The sequence below is a fragment of the Rutilus rutilus genome (assembly GCF_951802725.1).
Source record: "Rutilus rutilus genome assembly, chromosome: 19".
Classification (NCBI taxonomy): domain Eukaryota; kingdom Metazoa; phylum Chordata; class Actinopteri; order Cypriniformes; family Leuciscidae; genus Rutilus; species Rutilus rutilus.
In genome coordinates, this window is record NC_140232.1 from 4,851,492 (window position 1) to 4,877,567 (window position 26,076).

General features: G+C 39.3%; 1 protein-coding gene across 7 annotated transcripts in view; it reads left to right on the forward strand.

The window, feature by feature from the left end:
- The window catches only part of cabin1 (calcineurin binding protein 1), a 130,902-nt gene that overhangs the window by 101,980 nt on the left and 2,846 nt on the right, over positions 1 to 26,076 (forward strand). For all 7 annotated transcript variants that reach the window (XM_084389853.1, XM_084389857.1, XM_084389856.1 and 4 more), the window contains 4 exons: positions 4,734 to 4,808; positions 16,374 to 16,641; positions 20,778 to 20,921; positions 24,862 to 25,046. In XM_084389853.1, the coding sequence (XP_084245979.1) occupies positions 4,734 to 4,808; positions 16,374 to 16,641; positions 20,778 to 20,921; positions 24,862 to 25,046 (672 nt within the window). The remainder of the gene's footprint in view (positions 1 to 4,733; positions 4,809 to 16,373; positions 16,642 to 20,777; positions 20,922 to 24,861; positions 25,047 to 26,076) is intronic.

The following is a 26,076-nucleotide window of genomic DNA, read 5'->3' on the forward strand; positions in this document are numbered from 1 at the left end:
AAGCGATATGCCCAAAGGATTGACGCGGGGATTCCCTCACGGGGATTCCCCACGATCGTCTGTGCTTTCATGTTTACACGAATCATTTCACACCAGACAGCTTTACAAACGAGAAAAAACGGATCAGTACCAACGTGTTCCTGCTGAACCTCCAGAAGATGTGAGTGTAATGTTTTATTAACCTTTATATTAGTATTTATATTAATCTTTGCGAAATTTGCAAACCTTGCTGCAGGCTTCACGATGACTGCGTCTAAGGTTTACACTCAGGGTACATTACGGCATGTTTTCTATGTACGACGTTCTCAATATAATTCATAATCCCACGTTTATAACGAATAACACGTGGTTATTGTGTTAGATACGGTCAGAGAATGTCTAATACGGTGTACCCACAGAACAGAGGGGCGGGGTGAGCAAAGCTCATTATCATTTAAAGACACATGCACTGAAACGGCGTGCTGAAAACAGAGCTGTTTTTGACCAGGTAAAATTAGTGTTTTCTTACAATACTAATGAGAATTTTTAATTAAAGTATATTACAAACTTTTAATTTAGACCCTAAAGAATCATATTAGCTTGTACAAAAATGGCTTTATATGACCCCTTTAAAGCATATTAAAAACACCACATAGACATTATAAACACCTAAAATTCACCACAGGTTGACTTTAATATTTCTGTTCATGCGTTCCTTCTGCATCATTACAGTTCTGAAAGCAGTTTGATAAGACAAAATTCTGGTTAATAATGTTATGTTTGTGTATTTATTTGCCTATACTTTCTACCAGAGCTTGAATAGAACTTCACACTAAGAGCTTACAAGTGAAACCTCATAGAGAAGCTCCACCCGCTTCAGTCCTGAATGAAGTGCTGCTCGTATTTTGCAGACCGTCTCGGCTGGTTTACAGTGCAGGAGTAAATAAAAGAACTGGTTCTTTGGATAAGCGCAGCGTTTTCATGTTTTGTAAAGACTAATGTTTTATGTATTTGAGGAGAGGGGAAGAGAGTGTCTTAGTCTGGTATTTGCCATCTGGTCATGTTTCATCTTTTATAACTCAGGATTTGAGCCAAATGTACGGTGGCCCAGTAGTGCACAACACAACGAAATTTAAAAAGCAAACATAAGTTCACAACACAACGAAATTAAGCCACAACACAACGGAAATAAGCCACAACATGACTCATTTCCGTTGTGTTGTACATTTTCCGTAGTGTTGTGACTCATTTCTGTTGTGTTGTGAACTTATGTTTGCTTTTTAAATTTCGTTGTGTTGTGCACTACTGGGCCACCGTACAAATGCATTAAACGACAGGAAAAACTGAGCGTCCACATAGCTACAGTAAACTTTGTAACCTGTAAGTTGATTGAAAGCAGTGCTGAACTGAGCTGAACTGAACTTGGGTCACTTTGGGAAAATGCCAATAATATAATAATGACACACACAAGTGTCTGAGCAAACATAAAGCCACAGTACTAACATTGCATAGTAGCGGTTCGACACTAACACTAACATTTTTTGGTTTCAGAACACACTACGCTGAATATTACCTGCCATTCATCAGAGTACCTAAACGCTTGCGAGATATCCTCGGGGAAAAACTCCTGACATTGACTTAACGTTCCCTATGATGACTCGACAACTGAGCGTTGGCATTTCACTTGCATTGGATGCGTCAATGTCACACTAGCATAGGCCGTACTATTTGAATTCATTTGAGTGGTTGACCCCCGAAATTAAAAATTTAGACAGAACGATAAAATAACTTTATTAACCGGTTAATGGTAAAGTGTTTCTGTTCAGTGTGATTCAATTTGATTTACTTTTTATGTTTCGTTCCTTGAACCGGTTCAGAGGCCTGATCTTGACTGCAAGTGAGAAAAAAGTACTCCATATGACTTGTGTGCTAAGTCTTCTGAAGCATTCTGCTGGGTGGTTTTGTTTATACTACTCTGAACTAGAATATTTACTTTATTTGTGTAAGTTCTCGGTGTTTCATACTGACAGAACTTTGTTTTGACTTGCTCATTTTCAGGACACCAGAACGCCATCTGCATATTTTGGCGTATCATAGCTGTGGTACAGATTATTTGTTCCTACTGCATCCTCTCGGGACCTCGGCCCGTGTGTGTGTGTGTGTGTGTACACTGACTTTTATTCCATATTTGTAGATGGTCTGATTATGGTCCTTCATTATGGTCTCTTCTGCCAGAAATCATCAACTGATTTCTGAGAGCTTTTCTGGCAGCTTTCACACACACACACACACACACACACACACACACACACACACACACACACACACACACACACACACACACACACACACACACACACACACACACACACACACACACACACACACACACACACACACACACACACACACACACACACACAGACACACACACAGACACACTGGCTGGTTAGCGTTTGTTTTCTGGAGGACGGTCTGGGTTGGCTTCATGTTTGCTCTCAAAATTCAGTGAAATGTTCTTTTACACTCTTTTTAGAGCGAGTCGAGCTCTTTTTTTAGTGCTTAAGGGGAGAAACATCTTATTTTCACTGGTCAGTTTTGAGATTTTGGGCTATTGCTTCAATAACATGTCTTCTTTCAGACTTGTGGTGAAAGAAAGGCCGAAATACACATTTAGGTCTTTATTTTACTACACTTTATCTATTTGCATCTGTAGATTTCTCCTAAATTCAACAAAAGTTGGCGTTGTAAATCAACATGTGCGATCACTGTCTGCACCCTAACATATACCGTTGGAAAGCTCTCTCTCTCTCTCTCCTGTACAATGTTGTCAGATCCAAATATGGTAATTTCCTTTTTATCAGCAACCAATCATGAAAGTACAATGGGGCATTTAACTCTAAAAGCGAAAGCTCATTGGCTGATGTCAATTTTAAAGACCGTTTTCTCAAAATGTTTTTTTTCTCATACCTGAGCCAAAAATCTCCACTTCAGCAGCACTTACACACACCAAACTTTCCAGTTGTATTCCGATCTATATTCTTAAGGTTTATACCAAGGGGTTTGTTCATATATCATTTTATACAACATTTTATACCTAAAAACAAGGCGAAAATTGATTTTTTTTTTTTATGGGTGTTGACAGTTTATTCTGATTAATGGAGTGATAAAAAGAAGATATCCAAAATCCCCTCTGTAAAAAACCTTTGACTGTAATATATCAGCAAAATGAAACTAGAATTTTGAATCTGGCTTCATCCAATGTTCAGATTTCTCTTCTGGAAATATATGCAAATTAGCACATATTCAATGAGATACTACCTAATTTGCATATTTAAACATAAATATTCTAAAAACTTGTAATACAAAAGATATTTGTCTTAATGTTAGTAATCAACTGGGGAAGTTTCATGCTGATATCTATTAGTTAAAAAAAAAATCCTATTCACCTGGGGTGTCTCCCCTTAAGGTACCAAGTATTTGTACTTAGTATTTGCTGATAGTAGAGGTGTAACGATACACTCATGTCACGATTTGATACAAAATGATGTGGCCTACTGAACTCGAGATATGATACTATCACAATAGTTTAAGCCAAAATAAAAGAGAGTTATTTTTTATTACATTATGAGCCTGAAATGTCAACATTTTGATGGAATGGACTTTCAATGGAGGGACAGAAATCTCTCAGGTTTCATTAAAAATATCAGTAACACTTTACAATACGGTCTCATTTAGTAGCATTAGTAAACATGAACTAATAATGAACAGTATATTTCTACAGCATTTATTACATTTATTAATGTCAGTTAATAAAAATGGCCATGTTAGTTCACAGTGCATTAACTAATGTTAACATACAGCTTTTGACGTTAAGATTAACATGAACTAAGATCAACTACTGTAGTTAAACTAATGAAACCTTATTGTAAAGTGTTACCAGAATATCTTCATTTGTGTTTGGAAGCATGTGTGAATCAGCCCCTGTGATGGAGCGTCACATGCACCAAAGCAGTCGTAAATGAGTTGTAATGGATTGTAATAGTTGTAATTTCTGTCCTGAACTGGACGTTTTAAGACTCTTTTACCGTGAATGACCTCGCTGAATGATTCACTACACTCTGAGCGCATGAAATGAGTAACTACACCTCTGTCACGGTACTGAATGTGCGCTTATTTGTGAACGTGGGCAGTCATATGTTAAAGTGCGGAAGTGGGAGTTCTGTGTTGTGAACGGGTTCGTTTCTTTTTCTCCAAAAGAGCAACAGAGTTCCTGTTTTTATTGTATTTCCACTCTTATATTCTGAAACTCTTTTATTCATAGTGAGACTGAAGTACCATAATTACAAGATGACAAGATAATCCGTCTCTGAACTCTATCATCAGACTCGGAAATGATTCGTTTCTATGCCGATGCTTATAATGCCATAAAATGGATCCGTGTGCACCTTTTTGGTGTTTATATGACAGTATAAACTACATTAAATCACTTATTCTTTCGTTTGCACATTCTTGAAGAACAAAGAAAGGGCAAAGTTAACATGGACTGGACTCAAATGACCGCTTTTACATCACAACAGTCAACTTTATATAAAATTCAGAGAACGCGAATCATTTTTCCGAGTTCAACAAAAGTGTCTGTGGTTTGTAAAACGGGAATGATGGTGAACATGACATGATACAGCACTGCGATTCTTCACGTTGTGATGAATGCTAATGTTGATGTTATTTCTCATGTTTCTGTGTGTCTGAAGGTGGATGAGGATGTAGCACTGGATCAAGCTGTGAAGTTCTGCCAGATTCAAATGGCGACGTCGGCACAAAGACAGGTAGGACACACACACACTCTCTGTCTCATTCCAGGAAATAACACACACACACACACACTCCTGCTTTTCCCGCTGGAATGCAAATCCAATTTTCTCTCCTCTGCTCACTCCATTGGAAACACAGCCGACTCGCTGGAAGTTTGCACATTTGGATATAGTGTTACCCATTTCTGCTTCTCTTTCTCTCCTCTCCCACACACACACTCACACATCTCTGTCTTTCTGAGACATTTATTAGATGCATTAATTATGCGCCGTTTGCTAGTATCCCTCGATTCCTCTCCCTGATCAAATAATGAAAACTTTTGTTGAGCAGCACAAAGAGAGAGAGAGAGAGTGAGATTGAGAGAGAGAGAGAGAAAGAGAGAGGGACAGGGAGAGCGAAAGAGATAGAGAGACAGGGAGAGCGAAAGAGAGAGAGACAGGGAGAGAGAGTGAGATTGAGAGAGAGAGAGAGAGAGAGGCTGTGTTTGGGAAAGCACAAAGAGAGAGAGAGAGAGAGAGAGACAGGGAGGGAGAGAGAGTGAGATTGAGAGAGAGAGAGAGAGAGAGAGGCTGTGTTTGGGAAAGAATATTAACACACTGATTACTGCATACTCACTACATACTAAATACCATCTACTATTTAAAAAATGTATGCATTATGCAAAATAAACAGATAGTCAGATAGCAGAACGCATCATTGTTGGCATGGTTTATAGTGAGGCTCTGAAATGACGATTCTTGAGGCACAAAACATTCAATTATGGACACTTTTTTATTTATTTATTAGCCTTTGTATTCATATAATATTAATGTTAATGTATATTATTATTATTATATGAATGTTTAATACATGAAATTAAAATGGTAATATATTCTGTATATTCATATTTTAATATTATTCTTTTAATATACAAATTAATCTATTTATGCATTAATAATATATTTTAAAATCAAACCTTTCCACGTCCAGGTTTCTGATGGTTAATAATGGATCGGTTCAGTAAAATCTTTCAGTTTTAATTCTTTCTGAGGACATACATTTTTTTTAATGAGTGATTTTCTAATTAGTTTTAAAAAGATGTTAAAATATATCTTAATTCTTCAGTTGATTCATCACCCTGTCAAGTGTTCACCACGTGTCATCTCTGGTCCAGCTCTGCAGGATATGAAGACAGTAATATTTCTTTAAAGAAACTAATACTTTCTTTATTCAGCAAGGTTGCATTGACTTGATCAAAGTGACAGTAAAGGACATTTACAGTTACAAAAGATTTGAAATAAATGCCGTTCTTTAGAACATTCTGTTCATCAAAGAAAACCCTGAGAAACAATGTATCACTTTTTGCAAACTGTTCAATAATGCAGGAATGGCTGCTGGAAATCCAGCTTGGCCTTGACAGGAATAAAGCACATTTTTAAATGTATTATAATAAATAAATAAAACATTTCACAGATTCAGTTTTGACTGTATTTTAGATTAAATGAGTGCAGCACGACAAGTACGAAACATGCCGATCTTCCCGACCCCAGACGTTTGACCGGTAGTGAATGTCAGCACAGTTTGACACACAGACTGGAACTGGGGTGTTTTTTCCAAACACACCCCAGAGTGTGTGAGAGGGCTCGATGTTGTCTGGGTTTGATTCTGAGACACACACTGATGACCAGCTCTCGTTCGCTCCTGTATAAGAGGAGCGTTCTCTCTTTTCATTAGCCATTCATTAGTGCGCTGAAACTAGTCTGGGCAAAATGTATAAGAGCCCCTGGTGTGTGTCTCATATCTCTCTCTCTCTCTCTCTCTCTCTCTCTCTATTCTCTCTCTCTCTCTCTCTCTCTCTCTCCCTCTCTCCCTCTCTCTCTCTCTCTCTCTCTCTATTCTCTCTCTCCCCCCTCTCTCTCTCTCCCCCTCTCTTTCTCTCTCCCTCTCTCTCCCTCTCTCTCTCTCCCCCTCTCTCTCTCCCCCCCTCTCTCCCTCCCTCTCTCTCTCTCTCTCTCTCCCTCTCTCTCTCACCCCCTCTCTCTCCCCCCCCGCTCTCTCTCTCCCTCTCTCTCTCTCTCTCTCTCACCCACTCATCTCTCTCCCCTCCTCATCCCCCGATTCAATCGCTTTCATTTCACGTCGCTGTCTCTCCTCATCTTCTCCGCTGCTTACTTTGCTCTAATACGCCATTACTACATTGTTTTCTGTCTGATAAGCGACAGGTCGATCATGTTGGTCCACCATTAGTGTGTATTACTCCATCACACTCTACAGCGCTGCTGTTTTGTTTATGTGCATCGATATGATCAGGCGAATGTTGTTAGATAATGTCAGAGCTATTTCCTATCTGAATGCCCGGTACAGAACAGTAATCGGTCTTTTCTCGCCAGTGTTTCCTGCGCTGCACTGTAGTAAACACAGTCCCTGTGTAATGTTCTGTGTTTTGAGCTTGCGAGTGTGTATGTGTATCGCAGGGACCCAGAATAAAAAAACAAGTGAGCCGATTGCTGCTAAAATGACATTTAAGAGCCAGATAACTTTTTTTAGTTTATCTCTCAAAAAGTTTCATATTCTCTGACACTGATATTCATATATATATATTTGAGACATATTTCTCAAAAAATATTGTTTATTAAATATTACAACATACAAAACATGTAAATAAACCTTTTGGGAGTAAAACTGTAAGGCGTGTCATTGTTTCTGCTCACCGCGACTGCATTTATTTGATCAAAAATACAGTAAAAACAGTAATATAGTGAAATATTATTACAATTTAAAAATCACATGATCCTTCAGAAATCATAATATGCTGATCTGCTGCTCAAGAAACATTTCTCATTATTATCAATGTTGAAAACAGTTGTGCTGCTTCATATTTTTCTTTTTTCTTTCTCTTTTTCTTTAATTAATTGAAAGAGATTTTAAAAGAACATTTATTTGAAATCAGAAACGTTTGTAATATTATAAATGTCAATTTTGATTAATTTAATGCATTTGTTGAATAAAAGTATTAATTTCTTTAAAAAAAAAAAAAATCTTACTGACCCCAAACTTTTGAATAGTAGTGTGTATATAAATGGTGATTATGGTTCCAACATGACACCCCAGTTTTACTCCCAATTTTTTATATATACATTTTTATTAAGCTTTTATTATAACAAAGCTCTGTTGGATTGAGTTGAAAACTGTTTAATATGCATCATAATGACACCGTTGTGATATGCCAGTCAGAAAACAGATCAATTAAGAGTTAAATAAAGGAGTTGCTGGTCTGAGAACGGACTTTCTCACTGAATCGCCTCAGATTATCAGTCACTAACTGAACCACAGGCTCAAAACAAGCCGAGGACGGTTACTCTGCTGGTCTGCTCACAGCATTAGTAAAGCGAGGCTAAAACTGAACTCATCCTCTTTCCTCAGACTGTCTGAGGCGGTTTGTTTATTCAGCGGGTCTTCTCTCTTTGTTGTTTACCTCGGGAGTCACGGCTCTCTGAAGCAGTCAGTCAGACAGGAACACGCGCCTGTCGGTGGGAAGCGTGGGTTCATGCTTTGGTTTGAGAGAGAGAGAGTGAGTGGGTTGGGGTGCGCATCAGAAAAGCTTCTGTGTGTGTTATATACCGCAGAGCACCAAACCTGCTCGAGACTACCAGACAAATGAAACATGACTGAATTCAGACACAGCCATGCAATCAGTCACTGTGCGATCATCCCTCACCTGTGTGTGTGTGTGTGTTTTCAAAGGGTTTCTCTGTATCCAGTTTGAGGCTCTTTTTTACTGATAACAGGTTTATCTAAAGTGACTTGCAGTACATTTATTACAGGGATTTTCCCCCGGAGCTCAAGATTCTGTCGTCATTGACTCACACTCATGTCGTTCCGAACTCATATGACTCTCTTGTCTGAAAAACAAAATGAGATTTTTGCCACAATAATCTATTAAAGTTGAATGGAGCTCCAAAAAGCACCATAATAGTAATCTGTACAGCTTTTTGTACTATATTGAATGTGTTCTGAAGTCATACGATAAGTCTGTGTGAAATTTGAGTCGAGATTTGAACCGAACCACATAATGGGGTAGTGTATTATTCAAATATGGCTTGTCAAGACATGTTTGACACACCAAACGTCATAAATTAATGTCTCCTAATTCAGTCGCCGTGTAGTTTAGTGCAGTTTTGTGGACTATTTCTGTGGTGCTTTTCATCAGTTTTGTAGCTTCACATCATCTGCCCTCATTCATTTACAGGTGAAACTCGAAATATTTGAATATCGTGCAAAAGTTTGTGTATTTCAGTAATTCAAATTAAAAGGTGAAACTAATATATTTAGTATAAATAACTATATACATATGCATGATTATACTGTTCAGAGGGCTGACATTTCTGTATTTAAAATCCTTTTTTTTAAATTGATTTCATGTAATATTCTAATTTTCTGAGATTTTGAATTTGGGGTTTTCATAAGCAGTAAGTAATCAAAACTTTTGCACGAGAGTTTCACCTGTACATTGTATATGGAAAAGAGCTGCATGAACATTCTACTAAACATCTTCTTTTGTGTACAAAAAAAAAAAAAAAATCATACAGGTTTGAAATAGCATGATGATGAGTAAAAGTCAGTGTTTTAACCTTACAAAGTTGGTAGTGAATGCAGAAGTTCTGGACTCCTTCACAGCTTTCATTGACCAAGGATCTTCCAGAGGCGAGAGACTGACATGTTAATCAACCAATTGCAATTCGTTTTCATCATCATGTAAAGAAAATGCAAAGTCGATGTCCCTATAATAACAAACATCGTGCAAGTTTACTGCAACAAAGGTGCTGTAAACTTCACACTAGAGGTCGAGATTTTCAGAAAATGTTCCATCATTGGCGAAATTTTTGTAGCTGTGGCGGAAAATTCTGAAAGCCGTCCGTCATTTTGACAGATTACACTGAGAGTGATGTATTACTAGCCTGGAAATCCAGACCTAAATCTGAAAGATTAATGGTCTGGCGTCGACTATTGAAAATCGGCCAGCTCGAGGGGCGGCACCAAGCATGCATTTGAAAATCTCACTGTACGCAGTTGGATAACACTACGACCAATCACAACAATAAACCCCATACGCTTAGCTACCAGCAGAGCTAACTGGTATATTATACTCTTGCCGTATCCGGTCGGCAAAACAGCAAAAACGTCCTTCTTGCAAAGGAAGGATTCGAGCGGAGTCTTCTGTTCCTGTTTTAGATAAAAAGCCAAGTCTAACTTGTTCATTGTAGCGGCCAAAGCCATTTCAAACAACTGGTGTTCATCCAAAGCCATCTTGCAATGTTTACTAATGACTTCGACGTCACAGCGCTGTCGTCATCTCGCCTCTGGCCCGCCTATATCAGATAACCCGATGTGATTGGTGCAGCTCAGATCAAGGGGCATATTTAATGAGCATCATTACTCGACACCAGAGTAACTCGCTGAGCAAATTCAACTTGTGCTCTCGCGAGAACTCTGGATAACCAGGGTAATGTATTACAACTTGTAACTGTAATTCTCACCCCTGTCCACTTGGTTGGCGAGTGCGCTCTTGCTGACTATCAAGTTAATGGTCAACGAATGGCTTTTCTGAGTTATGTGACATTGTTTACAAGCTTTTTTATGGACTGAAACACTGATTGAGCGATTACGAGAGACATGATATGGATTTCGGTAAGTTGGACTGTATATTTCACGTATTTTTTGATAATCAATCATGTTCATTTCGTTCTGTAGCGTAGTAAAGAGGAAGGAATTGATGGCGTTCACTCGCGCTACACTCAGGCGCTACAGTGATCTCTCGCGCCACATAAAGGCGCCCAAAACGTTATTTATTGTTTGAATTTGAAAGCTGAGACTTTATTTCATATCAAAAGTAACAAAGCACAAAGCTTATTGCGATTTATTGGATGCAGATAAAATTTACTTTTATTAACTTTTAAAAACCTTTTTTTTTATTTTAAAATATTTGTTTTATTTTTGGTTATCACTTTTTAAAAAAACACACATTTAAACCGGATAATATTTAGAGCTTTAAAGTGCTGGAAAAAGTGTGAAGCTCTTGAAAAGTGCTTGAATTTCACTCTGAAAAGGTTGTACGAAACCTGAAATGAGAAATGTAAAAACGTTCAAATAGTTCTGCCACAATACCATGGTTACAGTCAGCCTTACTGCATTAAATCCATGGTGAATGTTGGTGGATTGAAAAGCCGTGTATAACTTGTTCGTTCATGACACAGTTTCTCCTGATTTTCCACATCAACTCTATTTGATCTGATACCTGTTGTTTATACACAAAAAAAGAAATGCTGGGTTGTTTCAACCCAATTTTGGGTCAAATAAGGACAAACCCAGCCATTGGGTTAAATTTTATAATACATTTTTTAACCCAACGGCTGGGTTTGTCCATATTTGACCCAAATGTGTGCATTTTTTAGAGTGCATCAGAGGATTCTGTGCTAAATCTGAATGCTTCTCGCAGATCTCGCACTAGATCTCGCCGCAATGTTATTAATACTACGGCAAATTCAAAGGCGTTCTCCCTGGATCTCCCAGCACTGTGTAGTAATGGTGTTGGGTGATCGAGATCGGTCCACGAGTAAACCTGTTCTGAGCTCGAAAGCTCGGTTACGTTCCGCTTTCATTTGGTTTGCCATTTGGTGTTTTTCATATGCAACAGAAATGTATCAGCTGGGCAACGTGGCGTTTGCACCAGTGCGACCTCTAACAAAATGTACTCGCACCGGCAAGCAAAGAGGTCGCAAAATGTGTCCATTTGGTCGCAGTCTGGAGCCCTGATTATCCAACGGTCCGTGACGTCCGAGGCTGAAACGACCCACTAGGACATCATCACCCCCTCGACACACAGCCAGTCGCTCCTGGAGTTCATGTGCAGCATTCAGACACATTTAAGCCTCTGTAATTCCTCAATTGCTGTAATTGCTGAAGGTCCATTAACATGTTTGGAGTTCATTAACTTCCTGTCAGTGGGTTTCTGTCTCTTTGTGCTGTCTAATGCTCACTCACTCGCTCTCTCTCTCTCCATCTGCAGGTGAAATGAGTGAGATTTAAGGCTACGGGAAGAGCTGCTGTTGTTCTGAGGGGTTATGAATGGTTTTGTTTGTTGTAGTTTGAGTCATTCTGGGGCTATTAGAGTTCAGAAGAAAGCCAACAGAGAGCAAATACATTTCACTATTGCAAACTCGCATGCGAGGACTGGCTCTTTTTTTTTCACAGGTACATGTGAAAGTGTTTTATCCTGTGCATGGGAATAAAAGACCTCACTGTGAACAACAACATATGAATGCTAACGGCCCTTGCAAACATTTACCATGGTAACTATGATTTCGATTCGTGATGTTTATTATAAGGCAAGCGTCACTATTCCGGGATGTGTTTTTTTACGTATTCATATCCATGTGCATTACACATGGGAGGGGGAATTGCTGTATTTTCAAATACTTTTAAAAGACATGCATGTCATGATATTGCTTCTGACAGCACTGCACGAGTTAGCGGCGCCATCTTTTGGCGGGACACCCAAAATGAATGCTCGCTGAATGCAAAGTGGAAAAAAATGAGTGTTGGTGAGTGTATGAAACTAATATTTACCAGCTGGCTTATAACTGGCCGTGCGTGTTTCTGAGTGGACCGTAATTACTGTATCAGCCATTGGCTTTCTCAACGAAACAGTCTGTTTACTTGCAATTATGAAATTCAGCCTCTTATGCAAATTGCAGGTCACGCTCACATTTCTGTTTGATAAAATCAAAACTGACACAAAGCCTCATTGGCATATCACTTTGTTGTCTAATTCGCTTTTGTGTACAGTATGTTAAGAGGTTAACCCATATTTAAGCACACACACCCTCATAATTGCACATGGCCGAACACATGGTTGTGCTGCGTGTGTGTTATAACACACTGTTTCCATAGTTACAGGATTGTGTCAGCGCTCCACGCAGCGTAACTTTACACGTGTAACTCAAGCCCTCAGTTAAATGACTGTGACACCTTCTGTGGCGTAGTCCTTCATTTCTTCACCTCTCTCCATTAGCACCGGCTCAAGACGAGCCTCTGCTTTAGTGTGACCGTTTGGCCCCCTAGTGGTCAAAACGTGCAGGTTGAGGACAGATTGTTGACAAACGGTCAGATATTGTGGTTGAGAGATGAAACTGTGTTTTTCTGGTAATCTCTGTGCCGTGGGCTAGACCAGACTTCTCATTTGGGAGATTCCTTTCCCTCATAGTATAATCTTAACCTCAAGCCTCAAAAACGAAGTCAGCTTGGAAATGAAGACTGTAAATGAGTTATGGATGCCTCTGTTTGGTGTAATAGTAGTAATGGAGTGCAACGGTCAGGTTACAGGCGTAAAATCTCATTCATTTTCCCCATTGGTAATTATTTATTGAATTTTTTTTAACAATAACTTGTAAACCTTTAAAGACAGACCTGCTGTGAGCTGCGAGGTTGCTAATTGATGGTATGATCGCGATCATCAAACATTAAACAGCATATAAATCAAAAATGCCTATCATTACTGAAAGAAATGTTATGAGTTATTGGACTGTGAAGCTTTAGGGGTGTTGATGGACTAGATCTACTCCATCTGTGTTTTGATCATCGTTCTGAATCCCATCTGGATGTAGTCTTTGATAAAAACGTGAATTTTTTTTTGTTTTTTTTGTTATGTGATCAAAATGTTACTTTTTTATTAAACTTACCCACATATAAGTGCTGATAAAAAAAAGAATGCATTAAACTAGAATAAAACAGGGTTTTCTGTGTAAAAGCATAGGGTCTGTTCTTTCCTTGGATATATTGCATGTTCAGATATTCATACAACAAATTATTCCAGTGGCCATGAACATTTTGTGAACATGATCAAAAGTGATGGCGCTGACTGGCAACTTTTTTCAAAAACGCAGAGTAGTTTTATATTTCTTTATTGTTTTTAATTTTTGATTATGCTGTTCATGGGATTGTAGTTATTCCCCTCACTAAAGCTGTTATGTACACAGTCTTGTGCCTTTGTTTTTTTGTCTAATTTTCAAAAACTTCAAAAAGTTTGTGATTCACCTCGTAGCTTGTTGGCTTAGTTCATGGCCTATAACGCTTTAGCAAAGACTTTTGTTTAAATCACTATAAAAAAAAAAAAAGCACTTCAGGAACGAGCGCTGCTGAAAATGTGGATTGGTGCTAATTCACTCTATACAAGTGCACCATCTTCATATATATATATACTAGTCATTGATGTAACTCATTAGGAATCCACGCTATCTGAAATTTTGTGTATTGCGGAATTTCCCCACGTGGATTTTGCATCGGATTCAAGTTTGTTTGTGTTTGCACATGTGAAATTTCCCAAAAGTTTTGCTAATGTGGCCATGCCTTTACATTTCAGGAGGGAATAAAGAGATTTGAGTGTGGGCTCTTTTGACTTGGGCAAATAAGAAACCATCTAACAACCACTCGGAAATCTCTACTATGTAACAACTCAGAAACTTCATAGCAACGCCTTGGCAACCACCTGTAACTGCCTAGCCTACAGGCAGTGAGAAACTACACAGAATATATATAAAAAAAATATATATAAAAAAAGTCAATATTTTGAATCAAGAATTGATCTGCCGCATGATAAAATGTACTAAAACATCTCATAGAGGCGTGAAGAAGGGACCTTAGAAACTTGGGAGTGTTGTCTTTTGTCCTAGTTTTACATATTCAATCAACATCGAGATCTCTCTTTTATCATAAGCTGCAGTTTCCTCTCTTCCTACGGGAAGCTTTTACTGAACATTAGTAGAGCACAAAACCAAAAAGACGTGATCTGCACCCGTCCAACACTTCAGAAAGAGAGAGAGAGCAAAGTGCGTGGACGTTTGATCAGCTATTGGCTGCGGTTTGGATCTGTTGCTATGGCAACAGCTGGTTCTGTTGTCGTGTAGTTTGTTTGTGGAGCCGTGAGGTGAGCTTGTCCCTGAGTGCTTCTCTCAAGACACACACACACACACACACAGGACCCAGAGCTGTTTAGTTTGTTTGCCTGTTCACATGCTTTTTCTGCTGTGCGTCTACTGAATCGTCCATCTTGATGAAGGGTTTTTGGCAGGGCAAAACGAGACACTCGATCACAGGTAGGCCTCACAGATGCAGCTGATTGGATGATTAAGTTTGTCGCATGGATTTTTGCTCAACAAGTGTGTTTCCTGCTCATTGATTGGTGTTTTAGTAGCTGTTATACCAGTTCTAAGAGTTAAAGTGCTGCTTGCTTAATTTGTATTTGCTTTATAATGCTTATTTATGGCGACTTTTGTGTAAGAATCAGTGGTGTCATTTCACCAAAAGCCAAGGTAAAAAGCAAAAGGCGAACTCTGATGACGTCATAAAGTTTGACTTCCTCAATGTGACGACAAGTGTGTGTGTTAGTTTTGATCATAACCAAAGCAAATTAGACCGTTATAGAGCACTGTTATAAGGATTAAGGGCTTTCAACTACTTCACACAACTTCTTTCCAGCACTTAAAGCTCAAAAGTCTGAATATTGTCCAGTTGAAATGTTATTTTTAATGTGATGACTAAAAATATTTTTTTGTTCATCCTTCAAAGATTGTCTGAATTTGTAAAACTAAAAGTTCACAATAGGAAAACTAACACTTGGTGAAATACAAATACTTTAAAATAAAATAAAAAAGAGACAAAATTACCACTATAACCTGTAGATGGCAGCAGAGTACTTTTCTCATTAGCCATTTCCACTCCCTAACATTGTTTTTTCTCACTTTTTTCGTTTGAATTTATTATTAGAGAATATCAAATAGCGATTATAACAATTTTTTTGTCTGTTTTTGTCACTTTTTGTACTGAAGTGGGAAGTAAATATTTGTAGGAAAAGTCGCAAAGCCTCATGACACAAAACGTTTCTTCAAATTGCGAATGAACTGACACAGACAGGCGGTGAGTAAAGAGCGCTTCATTTATAATCACTGAAGCTCAGTCCGTTCAGAGCAAACTCACTGAGTGCGAAAACTCCCGTTTTAATCAATGAATCTGACTAAACTTCACAATGAATGTTTTATTTACATCGTGTCTGGTTTGTTTGTTATAATGAGAGGATTTGTGTGCATGTAAAACGTATTAAACTTATTCAGTATTTTGAACGATACTGAGTGGATTCTCATTCTCTGAGTAAATCCTCTGATTGGTCATTATTTTCAACAGAAATGCCTGTGATTGGCTACAATACTCAACTGCAAAATCACATTGTAAATAGACACTGTTGAACTCGTGTGACTTCAATATGACAACCAGATTGATTTAACTTGCTTTTTAACATTTAACATTTACAAATTACATGTTGCCCTTAGTATTATAACAATAAAAATATTACTTTGTAATGACCTGACCAGGAATCCAAGGTATGGCAGATCCAAGAAAGCAGAGAACTTATTTCACTCTTTCTCTTCTTCTATCACTTTCTCTTGGGCTCCATTGAAGTATTGGAAGTTTTTCAATGTTTTCCTCCGTTTTTCTTTTTTTGAGCACGTCGACTCATGGCACTGTTTTTCTGTCCCGTCTGTTTACAGAGCTCCAGTGATGCGCCAACCACTCCCAAGTTCAGTAAAGACCAGCGAGACATCTTCTTCCCAGCATCATTCTCCACGCCGTGCCTCCACACACACACAGCATCAGCGTCAGCGCAGGACGGGGAGGCCAAGCTGAGCAAGACCCCTCGGCCACTTCTCATCCAGACACACACCACTCCATCACAGATCTACTGCCAGCCCGACCAATCGCAGCAGCGCAAGACGCCTAGCCAGCCAATAGCAAGCATGGCCTTTTTGCCCCACACAGGTACGGTATCTAATAATCTTTGCAGTGACACATTCATTTCACATTCAACATTTATTTGTATAGCGCTTTTCACAACACGCATCGTTTCAAAGCAGCTTTACAGAATTTACAATTTAGAGTGATCTGTTATCAGAGGTAACTGTCTTAGTTATGTATTTCAGAAATGTGCATATACATGTACAATAAATTAAACAATGTTATAATTTAAGGCAGAACAGAAATCAAGACACATAAAAGAATGACCTGTAATGAACAAAATAAGCCTGAACCTCGAGCCTGAGACTCAAACACAGATATGGCCTATGACACAGCGCTCCTACATAACAGCTTATTCTTATCAGTTCTTTTGTCTTTGGGTCGTTATATTTCCCACAGATTTCTAAATCAGATACAGATAAAGTAGCACAGTAAAGATTACATTTATATGAATGCATTAGAGAGTGATTGTGTGTGAATTAATTCTCCCTGGCAGCGTCTCTCTACTAATAGTGAAGCTGTGGGTTTTAGTTACTAAGAAATATATGATAGAACTTTTCAGTTTCTTAGCTATTTTATTGATAAATCACAGAACGGTGTTGACAACACATTTCTGTGCTTTTGAATGTTTCTGTGTGTGCGAGCTACTGTCTGTGTGTGTGTGTGTTACCATGCAACAGTGCATTAGTTTAAAATGACGATTAACTTACCTGTACAATAAGCTGTTTAAAATGTGCATTCACCCCATCAGTTTTGAGCTTCCAGATGTTATAATCAAACAAATCTTGTGGAGCGCTCTCTGAGGATACATTTATTTGTCATTTTAACTTAAACGGAGTGTAAAAGTGGACTTCAAAGATTTCTTATCCTGTTGCGCCCTCTATAGGCCACGATCAGCGACTAGTCGAGGTCAAGCTTACAGCTCAAAGCAGAGCATTAAAGTCGACTAGCCTGTGCAACCCCTACTGTGTATAATGCTTAGAATACTACATAGCATACTGTTCACTGCATACTGTGCAGTATATGCTCTTATACATACTGTTATTTAAAAAAAAGAAAAGTGTATGAAACAGATAAACATTTAAAACCATATTGCAGCATAATTGGCATCAAATTATGATTTCAGAGATACACTAGACAAGTTTGGGGTCTGTAAAGGGCCTTACACACCGGGACGAATATCGGCGCGCGTTATTCGCCAGCGTTTTTCAACACGTTTTTTGTGTTCACACCCAAGCGATTTTCGCTGACGATGAGCCGAGTGAACATGCAAATTCATTCCCTGACATTAGATGGCGCGATTGTCAAACGTTCGTGGGAAAAAGTTACAAGCCTATGTACATGAAAGACAATTAAGTAAAATGAAACTCACCATCAAGGCCCATTTGCTCTGCAATACCACTCCATAACAGTTCTCTTTTATCAAGATTTTTGTAGTCGCGTTTGTCATATAGTTCTTTATGTTCCGACACCAACGAGGCCAGCAGCTCTACATTCATCTTGCCTTGCATCTTCCTCGTCTTATTTCTTCCCAGCAGTGTAGACGCTATCTTCTTCGCCTGTATGTGTGCTCGGCAAGACCGTTTTGTGTTTGAGCGCCCCCAAGTTGTGTTTTACTGTAACTTCAGAAGCTCCAGACACGTGAGCAAAAGCGCCAATCTCATTGGTCGGATAGTTTTTGACGCGGCGCGTCAAACCAAAAAAACGAAAGTAAGCATGAGTAGTGTGGTATATTAGTTGAAACACCCTTTTTAGCGGCGCTGCTTTGGTTGACACTCGGTTGACAGACATGCGGAGTACACACACACTTCCTTACTTGAGTGAAAGTACAGACACTACTGGTCAAATATTACTCCGTTACAAGTAAAAGTTGTAAAGACCGATTTTTACTTAAGTAAAATTACAGAAGTACTCGTTTTTGAAAGTACTTAAGTATCAAAAGTAAATGTCAATGCATTGTTTTATTAATGTTGCATTGTTGTGTGTAATACTTACAGTCCCTTATGCCTCTGAATCTATGCCTGTCTTCCCTCATATCAATATCACATGTATTTCTAGAACACAGTTCCAGTGGTGGGATTGAATGTGAGACTGGATAAGTCACTCAGTAACTTCCACGATGGTTTCCGACACCCAAATGGCTGATCCCTCAAATAGTGCCCTATTTAAAGTTGTTTGGCTTTCAGTATGAATATGTTAGCCTTACTGTTATCTATAAGCTAGTGTGCTCCAAAACAATGACAAAATTCGCGTTTAGAAGACCAAACCCAACGCTGAAAATGAAAATCGGACTGTTGAAAGTCAACTCGACTTTAATTTCCAACCAAAATGCAACCTCTGCAACCAACATCATCCCCTGACTGACGTTACAACTTTCTACTCAAGGACCTTGACAGAATTGAAATGGAGTAAAAAGTATGATATTTGTCTTTCAAATGTAGTGAAGTTAAAGTAAAAAGCTTCCAGAAAATATCATACTCAAGTAAAGTACAGATACTGGAAAAGTGTACTTAAGTAAATGTACTTTGTTACTGTCCAGCTCTGCAGACATGTGACCAGAAGATGGCGTGTTTGTTCGTGAAATTATACACACTGTTTATGATTTACTCTATAACACCATTTCCTGTTGGGGATCAACATGCAGCTCACAACTTCAACAACACTTTCATTACTAGTCGAGCTAGCTGTCTCACTTCCTCCTGTGTGTCGTTTAGGCTGATGTGTTCTGTGTGTCATGCTCTGTTGCTAAGGAAACAAGGTGCATGATTGTGTTAAGCGTGCATGTATACGACTGTGTGTGTGTGTCCCTGAGAGGCCAAATGAAAGTGCATGATGCTCTACAACATAATGGGGTTTGAGCCGGTCAGCTGTCTTTAAAATTCAGTCACAGTTTGTGTCGTATTAAAGCCTGTCAAAAACTCTTTTTCATCATGAGCAGATCATCAAACGACTTCAGCGCTAAACAGAAGCATACTTAGATGCACACTATATGTGTCGCTTTATTAGAGATTACAGTCAGTGGTACTTTGACCCGGTAAACACTGCCGTCATTCTCACATCCAACATGAACACTGAAAAATAAAGGCCGAAATCGTCTTAGTGTTGATATGCATCAGCATTGTTGATGTTACAGGGTTTCTGCGAGTCTTAAGACAAGTCTTAAATTCACCCTTACATTTAATTAAGTTCTTAAAACGGTCTTAAATCAGAGCAGATAGTCTTAAATTCATAAAGGCGTGACATTAAATGCATGAAATGCAGTATGCATGTAGTATGTTTACCAATACAAACATCTAAACAAGTTTATTAAATCAAGGTACATTTATTTGAGATGCAAATGCAAAATTAAGTCTTTCAAAAATGTAACAAAATGTATTATGCTTAAAACAAGAAGAAATATCCGTGAAAACTTCTAAACGAAGCTGCTTTTTCTGAGCCCGTTGACAGATATTTGTTCTTATTTCGGTTCATTTTGATCAGTTTCACAGAAAACAAGACTTCTTATTTAAGTAAATGTATCTTGATTTAGGAATCTCTAGATGTTTGTACTAGTCAAAACAAGAGAAATATGAGGAAAAACCGTGTTTTGCAGTTTAATCAGAAGGTACAATAAAAGTTATTTCCATAATGTAGTGTTGAAGTTTAAGCTTTTTTTGTTTTTTGGGTGAAAGGAATTAAACATGATCAGATATTTGTTGGAAGTGTTTCTCCCTGGACATGTACATTTAGAGAACATATTGATGTATTGTGTTCCCTTTCATTCATTCCTTACATTTTCTTTACTTGATCTTAAATACGTCTTAAATGAACCTTCATAAAAGATGCAGTAACCCTTCGTTAATTAAAGCTATTAAAATGTATTTTTCTTAATTAAAAAAATAGAATATAGATATTAGATTCAAATCTTAAAAAGAGAATCATTTAAAATTTGAAAAGTTGAAAACTGAAAATACAGCTAAAATAAATTTTAAAAAATGACAAAAGCATATAACTAAACTTAAAATGAAAATTGGAAATGTATGTACTTGCATTATGTACTTGACGCATTAATGCAGAATTCAGTTGATTTGCACTCACAGAAGAGTTTTGAATGTGGCCCGTCCTGAAGGATGTCTCCTGACTGTGTGTGTGTGTGTGTGTGTGTGTGTGTGTGTGTGTAGAGGAGCGAGAGGAGGCAGCGTCTGAGGGTCTGCTGTACCGTCAGCATGAGTCTCACCTGTGTCAGCAGATGAAGATGATGGCCAGTGTCTCTCAGATTCACAACACACACGAGTGGCCGTCCTGCTCCACTCACACCAGCACAGGTAATGCAGATACACACACTCGACGCTCCACTCACACCAGCACAGGTAATGCAGATACACACACTCGACGCTCCACTCACACCAGCACAGGTAATGCAGATACACACACTCGACGCTCCACTCACACCAGCACAGGTAATGCAGATACACACACTCGACGCTCCACTCACACCAGCACAGGTAATGCAGATACACACACTCGACGCTCCACTCACACCAGCACAGGTAATGCAGATACACACACTCGACGCTCCACTCACACCAGCACAGGTAATGCAGATACACACACTCAACGCTTCACTCACACCAGCACAGGTAATGCAGATACACACACTCGACGCTCCACTCACACCAGCACAGGTAATGCAGATACACACACTCGATGCTCCACTCACACCAGCACAGGTAATGCAGATACACACACTCGACGCTCCACTCACACCAGCACAGGTAATGCAGATACACACACTCGACGCTCCACTCACACCAGCACAGGTAATGCAGATACACACACTCGACGCTCCACTCACACCAGCACAGGTAATGCAGATACACACACTCGACGCTCCACTCACACCAGCACAGGTAATGCAGATACACACACTCGACGCTCCACTCACACCAGCACAGGTAATGCAGATACACACACTCGACGCTCCACTCACACCAGCACAGGTAATGCAGATACACACACTCGACACTCCACTCACACCAGCACAGGTAATGCAGATACACACACTCGACGCTCCACTCACACCAGCACAGGTGATGCAGATACACACACTCGACGCTCCACTCACACCAGCACAGGTGATGCAGATACACACACTCGACGCTCCACTCACACCAGCACAGGTGATGCAGATACACACACTCGACGCTCCACTCACACCAGCACAGGTAATGCAGATACACACACTCGACGCTCCACTCACACCAGCACAGGTAATGCAGATACACACACTCGATACTCCACTCACACCAGCACAGGTAATGCAGATACACACACTCGACGCTCCACTCACACCAGCACAGGTAATGCAGATACACACACTCGACGCTCCACTCACACCAGCACAGGTAATGCAGATACACACACTCGACGCTCCACTCACACCAGCACAGGTAATGCAGATACACACACTCGATGCTCCACTCACACCAGCACAGGTAATGCAGATACACACACTCGACGCTCCACTCACACCAGCACAGGTAATGCAGATACACACACTCGACGCTCCACTCACACCAGCACAGGTAATGCAGATACACACACTCGACGCTCCACTCACACCAGCACAGGTAATGCAGATACACACACTCGATACTCCACTCACACCAGCACAGGTAATGCAGATACACACACTCGACGCTCCACTCACACCAGCACAGGTAATGCAGATACACACACTCGACGCTCCACTCACACCAGCACAGGTAATGCAGATACACACACTCGACGCTCCACTCAAACCAGCACAGGTAATGCAGATACACACACTCGACACTCCGCTCACACCAGCACAGGTAATGCAGATACACACACTCGACACTCCGCTCACACCAGCACAGGTAATGCAGATACACACACTCGACGCTCCGCTCACACCAGCACAGGTAATGCAGATACACACACTCGACGCTCCACTCACACCAGCACAGGTAATGCAGATACACACACTCGACGCTCCGCTCACACCAGCACAGGTAATGCAGATACACACACTCGACGCTCCACTCACACCAGCACAGGTAATGCAGATACACACACTCGACGCTCCGCTCACACCAGCACAGGTAATGCAGATACACACACTCGACGCTCCACTCGCACCAGCACAGGTAATGCAGATACACACACTCGACGCTCCACTCGCACCAGCACAGGTAATGCAGATACACACACTCGACGCTCCACTCACACCAGCACAGGTAATGCAGATACACACACTCGACGCTCCACTCACACCAGCACAGGTAATGCAGATACACACACTCGACGCTCCACTCACACCAGCACAGGTAATGCAGATACACACACTCGACGCTCCACTCACACCAGCACAGGTAATGCAGATACACACACTCGACGCTCCACTCACACCAGCACAGGTAATGCAGATACACACACTCGACGCTCCACTCACACCAGCACAGGTAATGCAGATACACACACTCGACGCTCCACTCGCACCAGCACAGGTAATGCAGATACACACACTCGACGCTCCACTCGCACCAGCACAGGTAATGCAGATACACACACTCGACGCTCCACTCGCACCAGCACAGGTAATGCAGATACACACACTCGACGCTCCACTCACACCAGCACAGGTAATGCAGATACACACACTCGACGCTCCACTCACACCAGCACAGGTAATGCAGATACACACACTCGACGCTCCACTCACACCAGCACAGGTAATGCAGATACACACACTCGACGCTCCACTCACACCAGCACAGGTAATGCAGATACACACACTCGACGCTCCACTCACACCAGCACAGGTAATGCAGATACACACACTCGACGCTCCACTCACACGATTTTTTAGCAATTAAAAAGCTTTTTATTATTATTATACAAACATCCTGCTTTCTAAAATCATCTTTAATGATCTTAAGTAAACTTAAGAGTAGCTTCTATATTGTTTATAATATTTTAAGATGAACACTTCCTGGAAAGAAGCAACTTATGTTTACTAGCACTTACATTTCATCTTACTGAGACATTATTGGCAGATATTGAGTGATGACTGATATTTATATGTGTTTTATGTCAGTAGTCTGTTATAAAGATCTTATTGATTTACAATCAAACATCAGAATTTCATCTTCCTTTTTGGCCATATAAATATCAGCATCTGCACCAAATTGCATATTTTTACTGTGAATAAAACTGAGCTGTTTTCCCTACTATATCATATATGAGCCATAAAAGCATGATGTATCAGTAATGATACTCAACACAAATGCTTCAACGAATTTAATAGATTTTGGCTAATAAACCATTAGACAAAATGGATTATTAGACAATTATTAACCAATTATTTCTTCAATAAACCATTTAAAAAATAAACCATTTTCTGGAAATGATTATTTTGTTATTTATCTTTACAGATTAGAAAAATTCACTTTTATTTTTTTTAGCAAGGTTGCATTTAATTGATCAAAAGTGACAATAGAGACATTTATAATGTTAAAATAGATTTTTATTTCAAATAAAGTTGTTGTTTTTTTTACTTTCTGTTCATCAAAGAATCCTGCAAAAAATGTATCACTGTTTCTGTACTGTTTTAACATTGATAATAATCAGTTTCTTGATCATCAAATCATCATATTAGAATGATTTGTGAAGGATCATGTGACACTGAAGACTGGAGTAATGATGCTGAAAATTCAGCTTTGATCACAGGAATAAATTACACTTTACTGTATATTCACATAGAAATCAGTTATTTTAAATTGTAACAATAATATTTCACAATATTACTGTATTTACTGTATTTTTGATCAAATAAACACAGCCTCTGTGAGCAGAAGAAACGATGAAAATCTTACCGTACCGGATCTTTTGAACGCTAATGTAATTATTTGTTACATGAATTATAAATTCCTCGCCCTCATGTCGTTCCAACCCCGTAAGACTTTCATTCATCTTCAGAACACAAATTAAGATGTTTTTGATTAAAAACTGTGTGTTCTGAAGATGAACGAAAGTCTTACGGGTTTGGAACGACATGAGGGCGAGGAATTACTGACAGAATTTTCATTTTTGGGTGAACTATCCCTTTAACTAATGAACCTTATTGTAAAGTGTTGCCAATAACACTTACTCGTTCTCTACTTCAGTTGGCCACATTTTTAGAGATATAATAAAGTCATGTAAACTAAGAACTAACCTTTGAATGTTTCCTGATTCCTCCAGAAAGTGAGCAGTGGAAGCAGGGCGACCCGAGTCGCATCCGCTCCAGAATCCCCCCCAACATGCCCAAACTGGTGATCCCCTCCACAGTCACCAAATTCCCCCCCGAGATCACCGTCACCCCCCCCACACCCACCCTGCTCTCGCCCAAGGGCAGCATCTCTGAGGAGACCAAGCAGAAGCTCAAGGTCCGTATCTTCAACTTCATTCCCATCTGATATCTGATACCCTCATGTCCCGATACTGAACTCACGATACCATATTATTGCGAAACACCAAGACACATGATAAAAGGTTAACAAAAAATGTGCTGTTGATTAAAATGCTACATTGTGTGTGTGTAAATGAATAGGCTTGGACTTGGTGCTGGAAACCCAACGCACAGGACAATAGAGACACCAGAATAACAATATTCATGATTCTGAAGCTGAAAATAATGAATTATTTTAGACGAATATTCTTGCGCTCAGTCACTGACTAGATATATTTAAAATAATTCAAAACACTTTTTACTGCTAACATTTGGCATTATCAGGACACACAAATATTAACCCAGTGCATTATTATACATTATATTCTACTAGGGCTGGGTATTGACACATATTTCACAATTCGATTCGATTTCGATTCACAAGCTTGCATTTCGATTCCGATTCGATTCAATATTGATTATTTTGGATATCAGGTTCAATACATGGCAAATTTTCTCAAGAAAAACAAATCTCTTAACTAATGCTGTAAACTATGGGAGTCAGTTGTAGCCTATAGGCTTCATTAGCCTACTGTAATATTGAAGGTAAAAATTTACTGATTTGTATACAAGCACTTAAATTACACTTTTATTTATTTTTATAATAATAAAGTTATATGAAATATAAACATTTAAATGGTGGCTGTCATAAAAACCTGCCAGATTTATTCAAACATGCATTAAATATTGAAGAACATTCAAAATTATAATGAATATGTAATATGGTGCATATATTTATCAAAATGCTCCTCTCTAGAGTTAATTCTTCAAGCTGACTAACGAGTTTATGGTCACATGGTTTTTCTGAGGTAAATGTGACGTTACATGACATTGTTTACAAGCTGTTTTACTGACGTCTTTCCACAGTTGAAACACTGATTGAGTGATTCCATGTGACGATATGGACTTCGATAAGTTGTCCTCTATCTTTTAACACACTTTCAGATGCTCGTTCATGTTTATTTGGC